Source organism: Euprymna scolopes, chromosome 34 (genome assembly GCF_053919585.1).
Source record: "Euprymna scolopes isolate OS-2025 chromosome 34, ASM5391958v1, whole genome shotgun sequence".
NCBI lineage: Eukaryota > Metazoa > Mollusca > Cephalopoda > Sepiida > Sepiolidae > Euprymna > Euprymna scolopes.
In genome coordinates, this window is record NC_136515.1 from 30,394,443 (window position 1) to 30,417,375 (window position 22,933).

At 41.6% G+C, this 22,933-nt stretch overlaps 1 protein-coding gene across 2 annotated transcripts in view; it reads left to right on the plus strand.

Moving 5' to 3' along the window:
- LOC145259151 (protein mesh-like) overlaps positions 1-22,933 on the plus strand; it is a 450,682-nt gene that overhangs the window by 339,760 nt on the left and 87,989 nt on the right. For both annotated transcript variants that reach the window (XM_080116860.1, XM_080116861.1), the window contains exon 12: positions 19,650-19,850. In XM_080116860.1, coding sequence (XP_079972986.1) covers positions 19,650-19,850 — 201 coding nt within the window. The remainder of the gene's footprint in view (positions 1-19,649; positions 19,851-22,933) is intronic.

Here is a 22,933-nt window from a genome sequence, read left to right on the forward strand (position 1 = left end):
ATGATGAGGGGAGGTTCTGTCATGATTTCTCCATTGCCTATGACCTCACTCAGAGTGTTCAGGAACCCACCCGTGTGCCCGACAATGACGGCCAGTATGCGAGCCTACTAGACCTTTTTCTCACAACTTCCCTGAACTATGTTCAGTTTCTGTTCTGTCGCCTCTTGGCTCTTCCGACCACTCTGTTGTATCAATTAAGATAAAAATGATATGTAATAAGTCCCCAGACGTACCTCTCCATCGTAAAGTATATCGATACACTAAGGTTGACTGGGATAGCTTCCGTACATTTATATCTGATCTACCTCTGCATTCCATGTTTAAAAAGGATGTGTCCTCTATAGTATTAGACCTGACGGAATGGTTAATTGTAGGTATAGACCGTTTCATACCCTCGAAAAAGTTTCAGCAAAAACCTAACAGCCAGCCATGGTTCTCTCCAGAATGTGCTGCTGCCATTGCGCACAGAAATCACTTTTTCCACTGTTTCCAACGTAATAGATGTATGAAAACTAAAGCCGCTTTCAGGACTGCCAGCAACCATTGTAAGAAAGTAATAAAGCATGCAAGAGAGTTGTATGCTCAATCTGTTAAGTCCAAAGTAGCTGAGCAGTGGCTTGGTTCCCACCAGTTTTGGCAAATAGCAAACAGAATCCTGAACAGAAGCGTGTGCTCCATCCCAACTATTATCAATGGACCTGAGGTAATCTCGTCAGCATCAGACAAAGCCAAAGTCTTTGTCAAGAACTTTGCAGCTAATTCTACCCTTTGCAATCAAGGCCGCCAACCCCCAATATTTCCTCCTGTATCAGAAAACATGCTATGTGATATACGTATATCTGTACGTGATGTTGCCAAGCTAATCAAAAAGCTTGATTCCAGTAAAGCAACTGGCCCTGACGGTATTCCAATTATAGTACTCAAAAAACTTCATCCTGAACTGGCGCCCATACTTACAAAACTGTTTAAATGTTGTCTTAAGGAGAATAGTTTCCCATCTCCCTGGAAAATTTCATCAGTATGCCCTGTATTTAAGAATTCAGGTGATCGCTCATCCCCCTCTCAGTACAGGCCAATAAGTCTCCTGTGCGTCATGAGTAAGTTGCTGGAATCTGTGTTAAATACAGAAGTAATCAACCATCTCAACAAAAATAACCTTCTTAGTGACACTCAATATGGTTTCCGTTCTGCTAGATCTACAGCAGATGTGCTTACAGTTATATCTCATAGGATTAGCAAATCTCTCGACGGAGGCAACCTTTCTAGGGCAATTGCTCTTGACATACCTAACGCCTTTGATAGGGTATGGCATAAAGGTTTACTTCACAAGATCTCTAGCTATGGTATAGCTGGAAATGTCTTCACAATTATTAAATCATTTCTTTCTGATAGGTTCATAAGAGTAGTAGTTGATGGGCAAAAATCAGAAGTACACAGTATTAATGCTGGTGTCCCTCAGGGGTCTATCCTGGGCCCAACTCTTTTCCTGATCTACATTAATGATCTTCCAAATCACGTCCTTACATCATTTGTAGACATTTATGCTGACGACACTACCGTTTATGGTAGCACATCTAAGACAGTAAATGACCAAGTTCTCTCCAATTCTCTCTCCTCTGATCTTGAGCACGTAGTACAATGGGGTAAGGAGTGGCTGGTTACTTTTAATGCATCTAAAACCAAGCTTCTCTCTTTACATCATCAACATTCTGGTCCACATCTGGCATCAATTGAAATGAATGGCTCTCGTCTTCAGGAGGCCTCAAGTTTTGACAAGCTTCTTGGCTTGACCATTACTCCTGATCTTAAATGGAACACGTACATCAAATCTGTTGCCAAGGCCGTTGGAAAAATGGTGGAATCTTTCTATCGATCCGGTAGATATCTCACTGCTGATGCTATTCTCTATCTATATAAGAGCCAGGTACGTCCAAGGATGGAATACTGTTGCCACATATGGGCAGGAGCTGCTAGAAAGGACTTGGCCTGCCTTGATAGAGTTCAAAAAGACTTCGTAGCCTCGTAGGAGATGTCCTTTTCTCTTCCTTGCAACCTCTATCTCACAGAAGAGATGTTGCGAGTTTGTCTCTGATGTATCGTTATTTTCATGGAAAGTGTTCGACTGAGCTTCAATCTATGGTCCCCCCTCGCCAAACTTTCACAAGAAACACTCTTCTAGCTGTAAACACTATCAATAATTCCCCCCACTCTTTATCTGTGCCTAAACCTAAACGTAGATTCCATGAACAAAGCTTCTTTCTTAGAACTGCACGCCTGTGGAATTGTCTTCCGTTTTCCTGCTTTCCGGCTGACTACAATATGGTTGTGTTCAAGTCTAAAGTAAATAAGTTCTTGATGAGCCGTTCCATATAAGTTATCAAATTTACCAAATTTTCATTACTAATGATTACTATATTGTCCAATTTCTACTGTACACTCTTTACCCCTTATCCTTGAGTGGCCTCTTGGCCTTGATAATATGGTGATGCCTATGTAAAAAAAAAAAAAAAGTCACCATCTTTGTTTTTTTTTAATATCACAATGGGTGATGCCCATTTACTTCATTCTGAAGGGGCAGGTGCTAATAAATCTTCCTTTATTAACTTTTGCAACTTAGCTATTACTAACGGTAATAAATGCACTGGTACTTTTCTCACTTTGTAGTAGGAGGGGGGGGACTGAAACAAAAATGTAGTAGGCAAAAAAAAAATAAATGTTCTGTCAGCAACAGTACAACTTCAAAATAGTCAATATCGCCCACCTCCAGAAGAGAGGGAATTCCTGTCCGTGATAACCGTGGTAAAAGAAGACACACTCCAATCGCCAGAAACGCCCACACACACAATTTGCAGGACACTGCCGACTCGTCTCTAGCCTCCTGCTTTTATAGTGGCCGGGAATTATCCATTTGCATAATCACATGAGAAAGAAACGTGATTTTCCGAGAGTTGCATGGGGTAAACGCTAATAAAAACCCCCGGACACCATCTTGGAATTCTCTTTTCCCCCCAACCGGTGACACAACAGACGTACCCGAGGTAAGCTCTTTTTCCCCTCATTTTAGTTATTGCTACTTCTGCTACACTCCCCCCTGATCTCATGATCACAAACGGGGCAGGGGGGCAGTCGTCTCTGTCTGGTACTTCTCCGAAGAACCGGAGGCAGCACTTCCTCCCTGCCATCCTCCTCATCGCCATTATTGCCACCAGTCTGCTCCATAGGCGGTATTTCACAATCAGGGCGGGGGGGGGCAGTATTCGTCTCTGTCGAGTACTCCTTCGTAAAGGCAAGACGGGTGGTCCTACCTCCGCTTCTTTAGTATGTACATTATATGGCTCAAAATCCTCTCCGTCGTCCTGCATCATACTCTCTGTCTTTTCAGAAGACATCATACTGTCTGAGTCTCCCTCTCCCTCCGATGTAACAACATAATGGCGAGGGCGCAAATCCTTCACGTGACGAGGCACACCGTCCACCAAAATCGACTGAGGGTTGATCACCTTGGTCACCTCACCCTTGCCGAACCTCGTGGTACATCGATTTTGTGGTCTTTTGACCCATACGCGATCTCCAACTTGGTAAAAGCTGTTCTTGGGACCTGGGGACGCAGTTGCGAGATTGGTTTCCTTTACTCGAACTTCGTATTGATAAATCCTGTTGGCAGGCGCAGTGGAGGGAGATGTGTCGTCTCTTGGTGTGATGTTATACCAGTAGACAGCCTCCTGTATGGGACAACACATTCTAGCCGCTATTCGTTTCACTGTACGGTGACATCGCTCCGCTATGCCATTCCCGGCTGGAGTGTATGCACAACGGAATCGCAAGTGAACTCCCCATTTACATGCAAATGCTTGGAACATATTGCTGCAGAAAGCTGTGTCATTGTCTAAAAGGAGTTCATGCGGCGCGCCACGCTCGAGGAACACTGCCTCCAACTGATGAATCACGCTTGCCGAGTCCTGCCTTGCCAATTTCCTCCAAATGTAGAAACGCGATGGACCACAGTCTGTTAAAGTTAAAAAATGGAAGGTGCCATAATGCGTGATATCCATTCCAATTCTCTGCCAATTCTCGTTAACTTCCAGCTTTCCCTTTTCCCACCTGACTGGCGCTGGGTCAATGGACTGACATTCCTCGCATTTCTGTATGACCGTTCTGACAGTTGCTTTTGTCGTGGTTGGACATCTTCTCCTGACAAAGTAGGTAGTGCGTCGCACCCCCGGATGTCCACTATCTTTGTGAATAGCCATGATTTGACTCTCATCCAGCTCGTCTGTGTGGACCGCGCCTATCACTGGGTCAAGACCGTTTTTCTTTTTCATTGCCTCAAACCACCGCTGTGGCACTCGTGTCAGTCGGTCAGCAATGTTTCGTGCCGATGGAACCAGCGTCACATCCACTGTCAGCCCGTACTCTTTCACGAGCTCCTTAAGAGTGCTTAATCGCCTCCTAATAAGCATCTCGCTTGCTGCTTTGGTGCGTACTCGCGCCTTTCCAGTTAGCGTGTCCGAGACCCAATGGTATATGCAAACAGAATCTGTCTTTATGTGTAGCACCTTGCTCTGCCACTGGAGAGCCAAATTGATGCCTTTCAATACGGCATCCAGTTCAGCCAAGTTGATATGTTGAGAGTCATCTTCAGGTCGCAGCTAACATGCATCTTCCAACACAGTTTCACACATCTCCAAGGCTGCCCCAATTGCTAGGGAGCTAGCATCGACCCATACATTCAGCTCTTTGCCGTCCACACACCAATTTCCCTGTGCCGGATCGTTCTGCTGCGCAGATTTTAAGGTTTCGAACATCATACGATGTAGTACGGCGTCCCTTGCTTCATCATCCCAGCCCTTCGTTACCGAACTTACTCTCCTTCTGAGTATTCTGCAAGCCACACGAAGCCAACCGCACACCGGAAAGTGCCTGACAAGTCGACCACACAGGGAAAAGATTGTTCATCGCGTAACAATACTGGGAGCCTCCGCAATTGCATTTCCTCGCTTCCACCGCAGTTCATTGCGTTCCATCCTGACTGCCAATCCCAGCACCCGTGCACCGTCCTTCAACTGCTCTGGGTTCTTGCACTCCAACCCGAACTGCGCGAGGTGTTCTCTCACACGGGTCGCGGGCACCACGTCTTCATTGACAAAAATGTCATCAATGTAAGCAGATGCTGCGCGGCTTATAACTTCTTCCTGAGATAGTACTTCGCTGACAATTGCTCTCATTATCAAGGGAGCCACATTCAAACCAAACCCTAGATGGGTCAGACAGTATTTTTTCCCATCGATTTCCACAGTCTGGTATGGCCATAGTGTCTCATGGACCCGGACTTGTAGGTATGCTCTTCTGAGGTCCAGTAGAGACACGTTAGCACCTTTTTGTCTCCACTCACGCAGCTTAGCCGCACAAACATCTGCGTTGGCCGTAAATGCGTCTACGTAATGATTTAGCTCCCGGTAGTCCATCACCGGGCGCACTTTGGCTTTGTTCTGCTGTATCACAGCCATCAGGGGAATTAGACCTTTGGGGGGTCCCAATTTATCCTCTGAGTATGGCACGAGCCAACCATTATCTATCCAGGTGTGGAGCTCCTGCGTGTATTCTTCACGAATTTCTGCTGGCACTGGGTACTCTGACACTCGATTATGCAGCCTTTCAGGGGGGTGGTCCACAGACCATTTCCACGATGCGGTCCACGTTCGGTTTTGATGGTCAAAAGTAGCAGTGAAATCTGGTTTATCGATAGAAATGACTGCGCATTTAATACTTTTCCTGGCGCCCAGCCGCACTGATCCTGTAGGCTTGACAACAACACCTCCTAGAGCTTTTATGGCGTCGATCCCTAGAAGCAAGTCAAATCCCAGTGGCTTGCCATGCACCACCAACACATCGACTCTGACAGACACACCTTCATCAGTGGATACAGAGACCGTTTCAACACTGCAGCACGCATGGGACATTCCACCAATTGTGTTGACATTTACGTTTGTTTTTCTCCAAGACCGGCACCGGTCTGCATGTAAAATTGTCCTGGAGCATCCTGTATCAATAAGCGCCAAACATCGCGTCCCGTCAACATGGATGCTTATCACCGGGAGCGTCGTGTTCACATCTTGGTTGGGAAGGAGACTGGCGCTTATGCGTCCTCCCCTTGCTCGTTTCCCGAGCAGTTCCGAGCCCAGTGTCCACTCTCACCGCAACGGTAACACCGTGTTCCACGTTTTCGACAGTTCCTTGCAAGGTGGCCTTTAACATTGCATTTGAAACAGGTCACGTTAACAGGATTATTCTGGGCCCTGTTGTTGGGTGAGCGTGTGGCCGCAACCACATCCTGATTTTGTTCGCCAGTCGTCGTCAAAATTCTCGCTCTCGACATTAGCTCCCCCATGGTCAGGGCTTTGATGTTCGGCACCTGTTGAAGAGCAATTGAGATGGTGTCAGGGAATCCAGTGACAAAAATTAATTTTGTGAGTCTTTCTAAGCTTTCTCCTGTGAATCCGGTCAATCCAACCAACTGCCTGATTTTGTTGGCGTACACATCCACACGTTCACCAGCCCATCTAACCATAGTTATTTTTCTATATGCTGCAAACGCGTCATCAGTAAATGCCTCCTTTAATCGAGCCTCAATCTGGTCTATTTTTTTTTGATCGTCCTCCTTCATTTCCATGTAGAGGGCCAGCGCATCGCCTTCCAGATATAAAGGTAGCAGACTCGCTACGTCATCCACTTGCTGAAGTTGTGCGACAAGTCTCACTTTTTTCAGCCACGCTACAACGTCTCCCTCGCCAGAGAACGGCTTGATAATATCACTGCTTATCCGCACCTTCGCCATATTTGGGCCGAAATAGCTTGAAACAAAAATGTAGTAGGCAAAAAAAAAAATAAATGTTCTGTCAGCAACAGTACAACTTCAAAATAGTCAATATCGCCCACCTCCAGAAGAGAGGGAATTCCTGTCCGTGATAACCGTGGTAAAAGAAGACACACTCCAATCGCCAGAAACGCCCACACACACAATTTGCAGGACACTGCCAACTCGTCTCTAGCCTCCTGCTTTTATAGTGGCCGGGAATTATCCATTTGCATAATCACATGAGAAAGAAACGTGATTTTCCGAGAGTTGCATGGGGTAAACGCTAATAAAAAACCCCGGACGCCATCTTGGAATTCTCTTTTCCCCCCAACCGGTGACACAACAGACGTACCCGAGGTAAGCTCTTTTTCCCCTCATTTTAGTTATTGCTACTTCTGCTACAGGGACATTTTCTTTTAATTTCAGGCTAGCTTCATAATTTTTTAATTTTCCTGTTTTTTCCATTTCTATCTCATTAATAAACTTCGTTGAATTTATTTTTAATACGTAATCGTGTCAAAATCGGGAATGTATCTGTTGAATTGTTAGAATTCTGTGTGGTTAGTTAAATGCAGGATGGTTAGTAGTTCAACAGATACATTCCCGATTTTGACACGATACACCTGAAGAAGGTCCAAGGTTGCATCGACCGAAAAATTGTGAAAATCACTCAAGATGAGAACAGTAGTCCAATGAATCCAAATAATTTGTGAATTTTTTTATATAAAAAAATGAAAAATATTGAACATGTTTGAAACTCCTAAATAAATGAAAAGTTGAGAAACTTTGCATAAATGAGTACTTCAGTTAGTTTATATATATATATATATATATATATATATATATATATATATATATATATGATGAAAATAATGGAAATAGTATTCCGACAAAATAGAGAAAATAAAAAGGAACAAACCGTATTATGTGTTCATCAACGTTTCGTCTTTATTTCGAGACTTCCTCTGGATGAATGAGATTAAGAAACCAAAAAATATACCAGTACAAAATATTTGAAAATGTTTCACGTGCAACAGATATATCTTTTTCCCAATAGAATATAAACTTGCGTTCATAGTTTTAAATTAAATTAACGACTATATGACGTCACTAAAAGTTCCTTCTCTTTAACAGCGCCAGCCCCCCCTCCTTTTTGAAGTTCCAACATCAATTTTCCGTTTCTTTGTAATAGAACTGCGTCACACTGTGCACGTGAAACATTTTCAAATATTTTGTACTGGTATATTTTTTGGTTTCTTAATCTCATTCATCCAGAGGAAGTTCCTAAATCTAAAAACAAATCTAAGTTAAGCTTCATAACCTTCGACGCTATAAAAAATGCACTGTACAAGGCATTTGCAATGGATCCTTGCACAGCTTATGAAAAATTCGCCTCCAGGAAGCCCATGGTGGGAGAAATCGTGGATGTGTTTTTTTGCGGAATTGGAGAAACTTGCTGTGCTGTTTGGAAATGGAGTGTCGGAGAGGACATTGGCATATGCATTTGTGGCCGGTTTTCCCACCCGTGTTAAGCAATTGTAGAGAGCCTCTACCAGTGTGTCCGCAATGCCTATGGAACGCGCCCAGGCTATCATCAGAGATGAGGAGGACCTGGGGGAACCAGTTGTGATGGCGAGAAAGGCAACCCAGAACGTGGCCGGAGAGATTCCCAGTCTGAGCCCCGTGACTAATGGAAGATGTTACCGCTGTGGTCGGCGAGGTCATTTTGCGAGAAGCTGCACTGACAAAGGGCGGGGGTGACTGCGCTGTTTCCAATGTGGCAGCATAGGATGCCTAGCCCAAAACTGTGTGGAAAATGCGGCAGGGGGCAGGATGTCAGTGCCGCCCTGCTCCCCAGACAAGATCTAAGTGATGCGCAACCTACGATAACTGTGTACATGAACCGAGTGCCCTGCTCAGCTCTTCTCGACTCCGGCTGCTCACATACCATCATGAGTGCCAGATTGTGTCGAACCTGAACTAAAAGGAACATTAAAGTCACTACAATAGGTGGCGAGACACAAGCATGCTGTGGAGCCAGAACCGTGAAGGTCCACACGGACTTTGGTGTGGCTGCAGAAATTAATGTGTTGGTGACGTGAAGGGATTTGCTGAAGTTCGATGTACTGCTGGGATACGATACTATCAAGGCACTGGAGGGAGTGATCATCGAAAAAGACAGGAGCGTGCACTTTTTAAAAAATCCAGTGTGTGCTGCAATCCACATTGATCGCCCTGACTTTAAGGTAGGCTATGACTGTAGCCAGCAGGCCTGGACTACGTCATTGAAGTGGACCGAAGGAAGGGCACCAACCGAATTAAAAAATCGCGTTGCAGAATACCCTATACCTGACAAGGCTCATGATGAGTACGAGCAAGAGCTTGAGGCGTGAATCCGAGATGGATGGCTGATCCCCTACCCTGAGAAGCTTGGTCCACCCAAGGGTCTGATATCCTTAATGGCGGTTATCCAGCATAACAAGTCAAAAGTAAGACCAGTGCTGGATTATCGTGAGCTCAACCAGTACATTGAGGCTTATACTGCCGATGCTGATGTGTGCGCCAGCAAACTGAGGGAATGGTGCCAGAAAGGCTCCAATGTGTCAATATTAGACCTGCGGAAGGCCTATTTGCAGGTGCGAGCAGATGAGATGCTCTGGCCGTTCCAGACAGTGTGGTTTCGGGGTTAGAGGTACTGTCTAACACGACTCAGCTTTGGTCTGAATGTGGCACCACAGATCATGAAAATCATTATGAATGCGGTGTTGTCTCAAGAAAAGACCATTGAGGACGCAACATCAGCCTACATTGACGATGTGTACATCAATGAGGACATAAAGTTTGCATCGTGTGTCAGGGAAAAATTGGCTCAGTTTGGTCTGCAGCACAAGAATCCTGAATGTCTGAGGGATGGAGCGTGCGTATTGAGATTAGACATCTGTGAGGAAGACAGCACCGTATGATGGAGGCGTGGCAGTAGGATTCCAGGCATCCCTGACGTTGTTACGAGGTGGACCGTTTTTTCCTGGTGTAGGAAACTTGTTGGACACTTACCAGCCTGTGGCTGGCTCCGTGTAGCTGTGGGTGTCATCAAATGCAGAGCGAATTTGGTAACCACAGGTTGGGATGATGTGCTTGACGATGCTCTTCTAACTCTGATGGTAACTGAGACTCTGGAGAGAATCAACAAGGAGGACCCTGCCTGTGGAAAATGGTGTGTTGATGCAGACTACATAAATGTGTGGGTCGATACTAATTCATTAGCATTGGGAGTCGCATTAGAGCAAGGAGGGAATGTGTTTGAAGACGCATGTTGGCTGTGACCCGTGAATGATGCTCAGCACATCAACTTAGCAGAGCTGGACGCTGTTGTAAAGGGAATAAATCTCGCACTGCAATGACAATCGAAGAAACTGCACCTGTACACGAATTCTCTCTTCGTCTACCACTGGGTGTCTGACACGCTTTCAGGATGGACAAGAATCCGCACTAAGGCAGCCAGTGAGCTGTTGATCCGGCAAAGGCTAGATATGCTGAAGAGTTTGGTCTCTGAGTACAGACTATCAGTGGGGGTAATGCAGGTAACATCACATTGTAATCATGCCAACCAACTAACCTGTGTACCTCACAGATGGTATGGAGTTGTGAAGATGGGTGTGGAGCACACTGCTCGATTTCACGCAGTTGCAATTGGCACGATTAGTCCATGTCAAATACAAAAGATTCATGCACAGAGCGGACATCCAGGTGTCAAGAGAATAGTGTATTTTGCAAGGCGTGTTACAAAGGCAGATTTCAGGCAGATTGTCAGGCACTGTGAGGCATGTCAGTTTATTGATCCTGCACCAGAGCAATGGTGAAAAGGACGATTGGACGTCAAGAAGATGTGGCAGCGGGTGGCAATGGACATTACCCATTACAGTGGTAAACCCTTTCTAACTCTTATCGATTGTGGACCCACACGTTTTGCGGTATGGCGACACATGATTAGACAGGACTCTGCAAGTGTTGTTCACATCTTGTAATCCATCTTTTTTTAGCAGGGTACACCAGAAGAGATCTTAACAGATAATGATGCTGCTTTTTGCAGCCAACAAGTTCGGCAGCTGTTAGATGAATGGGACATCTGACTACAGCTGCGATGCGCTCATGTGCCATCAGGGAATGGCATTGCTGAGAGGAGCCATCCTAGCATTAAGAGAATTGCTGCCAGAAAGCAATGTACCATTATGAAGGTCACGTATTGGTATAACGTCACGCCAAAGGATGGGAAATTACCTACAACAGTGCCAGCGAATGCCATATACACATATGGTGTTAGACTAAAGAGAATTGATGCTGCACAGCCAGTCAACCAGAAAAGACATGCCAAATATGAGGTAGGGGATCCAATTTGGGTGAAACCACCTGGAAACCGGTGCACCACCAAATTCAAGCGAGGACAAATCTCTGGGGTGATTAGCCAGCAGTCGGTCCTAGTTGATGGAACCCCGCGCTATGTGCACAATCTTCGCCCGGCTTCTGAGGTGAGCAATGAATCCTCACGTGATGAGCTACTGATGAACGAAATCAACAGACCAGAGAATGATTATTATAGTTCATCTGACGCGGCGAAAACAGAATCAGAACCAGACCCGAAACCAGAACCAGAACCAGAACCTGAATCTGACTCTGAACCTGAACCTGAATCAGAACCAGAACCAGAACCTATGAATGTGCCCCTTCACAGAAGTAAGCGAACTAGGAGACCAACCCTGCAGTACACTCTGTGTGATCATCAGGTCAGGGGGGAGTGTAATACTCATCAGAGTAGCAAGCGTCCACGTATTTCTGCATTGTGTAGATGTGTGTGCGAGCAATGGCGTGACGGAGTAGGGGTAGATTTTCCAGAGGGAAGTGTTGGGTGGGAATAGAGAAAAAAAGATGGCACCTGGTGTTTTATAAACCGTGGGCTCGCGAGATTGCGAGATCACGAGAAAACAGAGGGCACACATGTAAATGAGACAGAATGAAAAACTGCATAAAAAGCTTGAGAGGAAGGAACAGTGTTGTTGTCACGAGGTTATTGTGTGACTATTGTGGGCGTTGGTGACGATTGAAGTTGAATTCGATACAATCTATCTCCCCCAGGCATGTTTCCCTAAGGATGTCTTTTATTCCCTTCCAAAGGTCGTGGGCATTGGTGTCTTTGGTGGTAAGCTCCTGCCATACTTGGAATTTGTTACTCAGGCTCACAGTGAAGGCTCCCAAGTCATCTGGTCTTTCAGTAGGTTGATGTTGTACTTCGTCCTACCTTCTGCCTGCCGGAAGGTTCTCCTTAGTTTGAGTCTTGCATTCAGAAGATGGTGGTCTGATGCTGCGTCTGCTCCCCTCCTCACTCGTACATCTTGAAGAGACCGCCTAGACTTCTTGCTGATACAGAGGTGGTCTATCTGGTTCTCTGTTACATGGTCAGGCAATACCCAGGTGGCCTTGTGTATCATCTTGTGGGCAAAGATGCTGCCTCCGATGACAAGGTCATTCAGTCCACAGAGGTCAGCAAATTTCTCTCCGTTTTCATTCATTTCTCCAAGAGCATGTTCCATCGTAGCCTTTATTGTCTGATCCCACCTTTGCATTGAAATTCCTCATCAGAATATTGTCTTTGTCTTTAAACTTGTCTAAGACTGTCTGTAGTCTGTTGTAGAAATAGTCTTTGTCTTCATCAGCATGATCATTAGTGGGTGCGTAGCATTGGATCACATTCATCTTGATGTTCTTCTTCACGGTCATGAAGGATGCTGTTATTATCCTTGATCCGTGTGCTTCCCACCCCGTCAAAGCTTTCTGTGCTGTTCTTGAAAGCATGATTGCTACACCTTCTGTGTGTGCTGCATTTTCTTCTTCATGTCCTGAGTACAGCAAGAGTTCACCAGTAGCCAGCTTTGTTTGTCCAGCTTGCAGCCACCTCGTCTCACTCAATCCTAGCAGGGCAATGTTGTATCGGCGCATCTCTGCTGACACTTGTGCTGTCTTCCCTGCTTCATACATGGTTTTGACGTTCCATGTAGCAATGGTGGTGGTTGTCCTGGTCGATAATAGGGTTTTCGGCACTGAAGCGTCCTTTCGGCTTTGACCACAGCACGTTATTCTTTTTGCAGGTGCAGAACCTTCCTCTCCCAGAACCAAAGTTTCTTGGGTTTTTGTTGTGGATGCTTTTGTAGCAAGTTCCTTTTTCCAGGGTGAGAGTGCTGGCCCCATGCCCAACCTTCCCCAGAAGGTAGGTAGAGTGCTCTTAGTCTGGCCTCTACCCATCGACCTGTCCGTCATGGGTCGCTCTGCTAGGAGATGAATCTCCCTCCGGCTTAGCTCTTGGGGTCATTAAGCACGCAAGCTTCCCAACCAACTTCAATGTTGCACTCCCATTCTTATCTTTTTATATCTATTTTATCCCATATTTTATATTTATTTTATCCCATATTTTATATCTATTTTATCCCATATTTAATATCTATTTTATCCCATATTTTATATCTATTTTGAAATGATAAAAAAAGAGTGAATAAGAATGCCTTTCGTAAAGGTTTTATCAGCTTAAAATATATACACGTGTTTGGCAAAATCAATATGGCAGAATCCTTAGTTCCGGCCAAGGGGAATAACTATGATTCATTTCCTGAAGAGTTACAGTAATTTATTATAACATTTTCCCCTTCAACAATAATTAAGTATGGAATTACAGAAGTTAAATTTAGTCTGTTCAGTACTAGGTTAGAAAGTCCTTATATTTACTTAGAAATCGCCGCATTCTGGACGATCTCCGCACTGACTCACAGGAATTTTTGTTCTCAGCATCCACATCGTGGCTAGTATGGATATTTTCAGGATCAGGTAAGGGATTCTTCTCCTCCACGTCGATATTGTTTTCGTCAGGTGGCGGTTCTTTACGGGCTTCAGGGCTTGCAGTATTGTTTTCATCGTGTTCGTCTTCTTGGTTTGAGGAGTTAGGGGCCAGGTCTCGCACATTGACAGTAGTTTCCGCACCAGAGGGTAGTCGTACATGAGCATAGTAGGGGTTGATGTCTAATAAGGTAGCAGGGGTTACTGGAGGGTCGAGCTTACTAGACTTAGTATGGTTTATGACATATACTGGGCCTGGTTTCGCCCAAGTGGGAACAGAAGTTCCGGAGGAAGATCTACAACTATATTTGAACATTCTCTCATGAGGAGTCGTATTGGTGGCAGTGCATAGTAACGACCTGATTGAATGGAGAGCGTTTGGTAGTATATCTTCCCAATGAGGCAATTTCATGTTGCTAGAGTGTAAGGTCGTTTGGATGGCCTTCCATAAAGTTCCATTGAGCTTCTCAACTTGCCCGTTACCCTCAGGGTGATACCTACTTGTTTTAGAGGTGGCGATACCTTTGCCACGTAAGTAATCTTTGATTTCTCCTGCAAGGAAGTCAGCAGCCCGGTCAGTGTGTATCATATCGGGCATGCCAAAAAATAGCAAATAGTTGGTTTAGGCAATGGATAACGGTTTTACTAGTCATATCCTTACAGGGGAAGGCAAAGGGAAAGCGAGTATATTCATCAATTATGGTGAGTAAGTATTTGTTACCACGTACAGAAGTAGGTAAAGGGCTTTTAAAGTCGATGTTTAGTCGCTGGAAAGGTAGTATAGCCTGTATGAGTGTTCCTTTGTTACAACTGGCAAATTTAGGTTTCAAATACTGACAGGAGGGGCACGAGTCTGTTATGTTTTTAATTTGTTCTAAAGAGAAAGGAAGGTTTCTTGTCCGGATGAAGTGGCTGAGTCGCGTGACTCTAGGATGGCATAGTGTAGCATGCAAGTCGCGGAGGTCTTGCAAAGTGTGCGTTAATGCAGAGATGCGAGAAAACGTATCAGCAGCTGTATTTTCCGTTCCTGGGCGGTAAGTAATGCTGAATTTGAATTGTGATAGTTCGATCCACCAACGACATGTCTTATCATTTTTAATTTTTGATTTTCTCTTATTATCGAACATAAAACTGACGCTCTTTTGATCTGTAATAACTTTGAAATGTCTCCCGAGTAAGAAGTGTCGCCACTTTCGAAGAGCTTCGACAATCGCAGAAGCTTCTTTTTTGACCGCGTGATGTCTAATCTCGTTCGGGCTTAGTGTCCGAGAAAAGAATGCAACGGGTCTACCCTGTTGGTTCAGCGTAGCAGCAATGCAGTATTTACTGGCATCAGTTTCCACTACAAATTCTTTGTCCGGGTCAACAGTTATAAGGGTGGCATTACTTAAGTCGGTCTTCAGCGTCTGAAAAGAATTTAGAATAGACGGAGGTAGTGGAAACTCCCTGTTATGGTTCAGCGGCAGTATCTTATCAGAAAAATTTCGAATGAATTTACTATAGTAAAAGAACATACCAATTATTCGTTTTTGCGACTGTAAATTTAGAGGCGGTGGCATTTCAAGGAGTGGTTTTAGCCTCAGGTAATCAGGAGTAATTTGGTTGTTCTGGATTGTGTACCCAAGAAGTGTGATAGAAGTAGTAGAAATGATGCTCTTACTTTGGTTGAGTGTGATGTTGCATTTTTTTGCTACATTATAAAACCTTTGAAGGTTGTAATCATGTTCTTGTTGATCCTTTCCGCATATCGTGACATTGTCTACATACACAAAAGTATCTGTTAATTTTTCTCTTTCTACAATGCCATCGATGCATCTTTGAAAGGCACTCACTCCGTTAGTGACTCCGAAAGGGATACAAGTAAATTGGTAAAGTTTTCCATTTACTTCGAATGCTGTGTATTTCCGATCGGCGTGACTAATTGGGATTTGATGGTAAGCAGACTTCAGGTCAAGTGTTGTAAAAACGTTGTATCGAGCTATGTTATCAATCATTTTAGTAATGTTAGGCATGGGATAGGCATCTAGTTCTGTAAATCTATTTATGGTGTCGCTGTAGTCGACCACCATTCTTTTTTTTTTATTCTCGTTAGAGGTCACTAAAACTTGGGCTCGCCAAGGAGATATAGAGGGCTCTATTATGCCTTCCCTCAGCATTCTGGCAGTTTCCTCTTTAATAAAAATCTTGTCAGTGAATGAGTGACGACGAGATTTGGTGGCAATAGGGGTCGTCCGAGTAGAAAGATGAGAGAAGAGGGAAGGAGGAGAAATTCTGATACATGGAAAACTGTTACTCTTACCCATCGCTCCAATAACAAGTTCTTCCCTGGGACCGTCGAATTTCAACGTCACAGTTTTATATTGTTTTAGAAGGTCTTTTCCGACAATCATATCCGTGAACAGGTCCTTAATTACTTCCACCGTCATGGCGTGGTGGTTTTTACCGTTTAGAGAGATGTCAACAACAGTTTCGCCGATGATTTTAGCATGATGATTCAGGTCCGCCAATGCTACAGTTTTCAGTTTGGGGATAACAAAAAGTTTCAGCTTTCTTGCTGTATTTTTGCTAATGAACGTCCCCACGCTGCCGGAGTCTACCATAGCATTCACTACCTGCCCATTTATTTCGCATTTGGTGTAGGTGATGTCTTTGGCACCCGCTCCTAGTTAGGAGAGATTGGGTGGGTGGGTGGGGGGAGTCCGGGTCGTACAACACAGCAGCAGGAGAGGAGGATGATCTACATACCTTAGCCCAATGGCCATTTTTTTACATTTTCTACACTCGGCATTACGTGCAGGACACATCGCCCGTGCATGCCGTGTGTTCCCACAGAAGAAACAAATTCCTTTTTGTAATGTATTTCCTTTTACAGCGGCTAAGGGAGTTTCTTCTGGTTGAACTACGGTAGCTGTTACGCTCGGGTGGTAATCGAAGCTGGCCGTATGCTTCTCCGCTTGTTCTAGGGACCTAGCCACTGTAAATGTCTCTTGTAGCGTCGAGAAAGGTTTTTCAAGTAGGCGCTGACGGATAGACGAAGACGAGATGCCGCTAATGAACGCGCCCCGTATATATTGTTTTTTGTTTTCCTCGGCACTTACCGCTTGAAATTCGCAAGATTTAGCGAATACTTCCAATTGTTGCATGAACTCGTCGATGGTTTGTGTCGGTTTCTGTTTACTTGTCAGGAGTTGATGTCTGTTAAATACAATGTTTGTTGGTTTCATATAAATAGCGTCTAGCGTTTCTATGGCGCCGTTGTAATCCGTGGCGTCACTTATAATTTCGAAAATTGTCGCCGAGACAGAATTGATCAAAGCGAAAAGATTTTGCGCATTGTTTTCGATTTGGCCGTTATTTAACGTGCGTAGATAGTATTCGAATGTTAACTTCCAATGTTTGTATATTTTTTCCGAATTCGGAGCAGTTGGTTCTGTGTTAAATCTGTCTGGCCGCAGTAATTTGTCCATTTTTTTTTTTTATTATTATTTTAAGCTGATAAAATTGAAATGATAAAAGAAGAATGAATAAGAATGCCTTTCGTAAAGGTTTTATCAGCTTAAAATATATACACGTGTTTGGCAAAATCAATATGGCGGAATCCTTAGTTCCGACCAAGGGGAATAACTATGATTCATTTCCTGAAGAGTTACAGTAATTTATTATAACATCCCATATTTTATATCTATTTTATCCCATATTTTATATCTATTTTATCCAATACTCCTTTGTATTTTATCTATTATTTATTTATATTTTATTTATATATTCTACCATCTGTGTAGTAAAAAAAAAACAAAAAAAAAAACGTGCAAACCTTCAGAGAGTGAAAGAAGAAGAAGAAGAAGAAGAAGAAGAAGAAGAAGAAGAAGAAGAAGAAGAAGAGAATGGCCACTGCGTCTATTTATAGACTAGAGATCATGGGAAGAGTATGCAAATAACTTTGGACGGTTTTGTCCTATAAAAAGCCTGTATTTGGGTGTCTTTTTTGTTTGGCAGACGCAATTGCTGTCAGAAGTGCATTGGACTGCAGGATTGAAGAGTGAAGATTGAGTTGTGGGGTCATTGTATTTAACCACAAGCTATTTCGGCTAAGAACAGATCATGGAATCTGGGATGTTGAGATTGGGAAAAGATGTGATACCACCTTTTAGTGGAGAAGGTGATGTAGTCGGATGGATAAAGAAAGTAAAACTGGTGGCTAAGCTCAACATGTGCCAGACCTTGCCAGTTTTTTTCCACTTTTTTTGCAGGGAGATGCACTCGCTCTCTATCTTGAGATGAATAATGCAGAACAAGAAGATGCAGAACTGATAGAGATGAGACTCGTGACCGCCTTCACTGAGGGCCCTTTTGAGGCATACGAAAAACTGCAACGATTCAAGTGGACAGGAGAATCGGTGGATGTTTATGCTAATAAAATCAAAAGATTGGCTGGACTGGCGGGATATCTGGGAAGAGGGCTGGAACATACAGCCAAACTGGCATTCATAACTGTCAGAAGTGCATTGGACTGCAGGATTGAAGAGTGAAGATTGAGTTGTGGGGTCATTGTATTTAACCACAATCTGTTTATCCTTTATCTTATTCAATTAAAATCTTATTCAATTAAAATCTTATTCAATTAAAATCTTTCTAATTTGTATCCCTTGTAATTTATCCACTCACATTTATTATCTTAATATTATTCCTAATAATTTATATTTCTTTTAAGTACTGTTATAATTTCCAATACCTCTTCTAAAATAGACCGACATAGCATAAACCTCCTATTTCATGTAAACCCCTTTCATGGCTCTAGCCCATTAATACATTCGAGAGAAAATAATTTTTTTTATAATTTTACTTTTTTTCTTATCTGAAAGATAAGTTTGTTATCAATGAGATTAATGTGAAAAAAAAATGTAAATTGTGTGGATTTATGGGGGGGGGGGTTATAAACGTCCGCCGAATCTCTTAAATAAGCATCTTCTTTCATTTAACTTACCCTATATTCTCCCCGAGAGTTTGATCACATATATGATCCACATATATTAAACCCAAACAGTCTCAATATTTTATGTTGCTCCTAATACATCTATCGCTAGACAATCACATCCTTATTATGTTACCTAACATCTCCTATTCTGATTAGATAAGGCTTCGAAATACCATGGTATAAAGAGTTCTTACTTACCCAACACCACTAATTGATGCATACCCTTATTGAATAAATGAATAAATCTATATGTATTACCATAGGTAAATATATAAAATTAGTTTTAATCATGAAAATGTTCATTTATGAAAATTAGTGTTTTGGTAAAGAAAGTTGAGTTAGTAGTCACAAGGTTTAGAAATGTGTATGTAAATATGTATGTAAGTATTTGCAGTGTGGTGTTGTGTATGTGTGTACATTGGTTTACGTTGTTGTTATTTTCATGCATAGATTTCAGTAGCAATTTGTGTATGTTCGCCTGATTGTCGCTAGTGTGTAAGAAGGTCAGTATATGAGTCATTGAATCTTCTCATCTTGCCTCCTACCTTCCCTGGCCAAGGTATGGAGGAGGAGGTTTGAGCATACATTATTGAGGCCAGCTTGAGAATTTTAGAGATAACTGATTTTGTTGACCAGGTCTTATAGGATTTTCTAATTTTATGCTTTTATATTCTCATCTATGGTACAAAAACTTTGACATAAACTTGTTATTTTTGCAGTCTTGAAAAGATTTTCATTCATTGAAATACTTTGAGTTAACATGTTCATGTGAAAACTTACTTGCTTTAGGAAGTGATGAAGAGAGCGAATCGAAACCAGGGAAAGAACAATTTTGCTGCATGTTGCTAATAATGAGCTTGATAAGATTAGAAAAGGACTTGATAGGATGAATTGCAATATTCTTTTATTGATTAATCAATGTGATTGATTTTTCCTCAGTTGGCGGTGATCATTTCAGCAAGCTGCATGCCATCAGTTTGAAAAATGCAAAGGGTGACATCATCGAAGTGAGAATGAGGGAACCAATCGACCCTGATTACCAAACTGAACCATTCAATTCCGTTTACCGCCTTGATGTCTTGGTGAATGGTAACTACATAAAATTTGATCAGCAACACGGTTACATACACGTCTTTCAAAGTGAGTCACATTTATCAGAGTATTTACATTTTGCCGGAGTACACCACAACTTCATGAAAGTTTTGTTTTAATCGTTTAATCAATTTTATAAACTAATAATTTTTTTCTCTGCAAATCAAATCAAAGATCAGGTTTTTTAATAATTTAATAAATTTTTATAGACTGAATAAGATTTTGTTTTGGCTATGAAAAATTGATAGTGCTTAGCAGCAATAAGAATCTTCAAATATTCAGTTTCACGTGAAGCCACATGTAGTGTCATCCAAAGACAATTGGAACAAGAGTTTTTCATAGCAGTCCAGTTCATGTCCAGTTATTTTATGAATAGGTTATTTTAGCAAAACATACATTTGTATCAAGAAGGGGAGAGAACTGTCGGAATATTCAAAATTACATATTATGACTTTCAGAGAGTTTTTTTTATAGTTGTCACATGTGAAGAAATGCATCAGTTTTAACTGAGAAATGTATTCTAAACTTTAACAAAAGCATATATATATAGTTATATATGTGTGTGTGTGTGTGTGTGTGTGTGTGTGTGTGTGTGTGTGTGTGTGTGTGTGTGTGTGTGTGCATGTGTATATATATATAATTATTACTATAATTATTTGTAATACCTATAGACACTAGTGCTTCATTCTTTCGGAAATTATCAATGCAGAAAATCACGATTACTGCTGGTTGAGAAATTCGAACCTGAGCATGAAGCCATCTTTAAGTCCATTAGTAAGGAACAAACCACTCGACCAACATGAACCGTGGCGAGAATATGATTGAAATTAACATTTATATAAAACGTAAATGTCATTCAAGAAGATCGAAAGTGATCAAATGATTTTAATATCACAATCTGCGCACTTAAGTAACCGACTTTTTTCATTTCAACATAAAGTGCTCAACAATAAGAACCCAGTTCTTAAAGGGGCAGACATTTATGTTGGGACGATTAATCTAAATCGGAATCAGGAATAAAAAAGTCAATTCAGTCGAACATTATAATTGAAAACTGATCCCTGACGATAAAATTCTTGAAAATAATTTTTTTTTACAATTTTACTTTTTTTCTTATCTGAAAGATAAGTTTGTTATCAATGATATTAATGTGAAAAAAAAATGTAAATTGTGTGGATTTATAGGGGGGGGGTTATAAACGTCCGCCGAATCTCTTAATAAAAGAGAGTTGTAGTCGCCTCCTACATCAAACTGGATCTGAGCTTAAATTGGGCTGATTAGGCAAAAAAAAAAGCATTATTTTTCACTTTCGAAATCATAAAAACTATTTCTTTTTATATGAAACACATTTTCACACTAAAAACCTGAATTAAAATAAAGATAAATTATCATTTTCATTACTTTTCATTCAGTTTGTACTTGACGACATTTACGCCAGTTTTCTTTTTTTTTACTTCCTTTGTCTGTCAAATAATTTATGCCGCTAAAGTACAAATTTGCCCTTTATTACATTCCCTACGGATATACTTATTTGTTATATATTAGGTTTTTTTTCTTTTTTACTATAATTGTTTTTTGTTTAGTTCTCTTTTCAGGACTCCTTTTCCACACTGTTCAGACATTAACTTTTTTTTAGGTACTTTTTTACCTTAGCACCAACTATACTATTTCCTTTAAACTGATGAGTTCTACTCATTTAGAGTTTTAGACTATGCTGAATAAAACAATCAATTTTAGGTTTTAGACTATGCTGAATAAAACAATCGATTTTAACTTTGGCAGAGATAAGTAGTTTTCGAGATATAATGACATAAACTATTCACTGTTCTACGCACGTGCAATAAAAAAGTGTACTTCTCTCTGCACGACACTCCCACCCACCCTCAATGTTTTTATGGTCTTTGCGGGTGGGTATGCTGACAACATATATCAAGGTTGAACTTGGGGCAAATACTTGGACAGTCCCCCCCTCATAAAATAGGGTGTCTATTCCGAAAGCCGTTCTTACCATCGCGAGGTTGGTCATATCTATTCCATACAACGTTCTTAACATGAGGAAGTTAAGGGTATCTATTCTGAAAGCCGTTCTTAACATTAGGACGTTGGGGATTGGCCACCAACGAAAATCTTAGTTAATTTTTTACGAGGGGCATACACTTCAATCGGGCAACTCCGGTTAATGGGTTCTGCTAGTTTTAACTGTTTTTAATCTTTTAACTTCATTTAGCTACCTCTGCCAAATTTTACAGGGGGGGGGACAATATGTGTGAAAAAATTGGAGACATTTTTAAAGACGAAATGAATTCATGAATCGCCTTTGTGCCAGATAAACCTTAGACGTCCATTTTTTGATCTTGAATGTTTTCCGTGTCTATATTACTGAATTACCAAGACTTAGAAATTCCCTTGGCGACGCCAAAGTGGCCCATTGTTTTCGTTCCGAAGCAAGAGCCCCTCCTCCTCTGTCTGTATATTGATTGTAAAATAAATTTTGTAAACATTGAAAAACGTTGTTTGGGAAGGAGATAAAAAATAATAAAAATCAAGGACTAATAAAAAAATATATATTATTGAAATAATATATTATTGAAATAATATATTATTGAAATATTATATTATTGAAATAATATATTATTGAAATGATATAATATTTCAATAATATATTATTGAAAAAATAATATATTATTGAAATCCTGTGTGGTTTCTCTTCTGCTGAAAAGACACTTGTGACGGTGAAAAGTAACTTCAAATATTCAGTTTTTCATAACTATTTAAAAAACATTTGAAATGTGTTTTATGAATTAAATTGAATTACTAACATGTTCTTTTATTAATTTTGTTTCATGTTTACATATTTTAATGTATCTTTGTAAAATATAACCGTGTATATCTGGTACCAAATTAATGTATGTTGTATATATGTGTGTTGTTATCTAAATCATTTTTATGTATCCTTAATTAAAGGGCCATATATATGTACATTGTGTTTGTACAACGGACTAATGTCGCCGTACCTAAATGTCTATCTTTAGGACCCGTAATGTCAGAACATATAATACACAGAACATGACGACACACCTGTCTCTGCTGCTGGTCGCTTCTGGGGATCCTTCAAAAGACATAGACCAAGA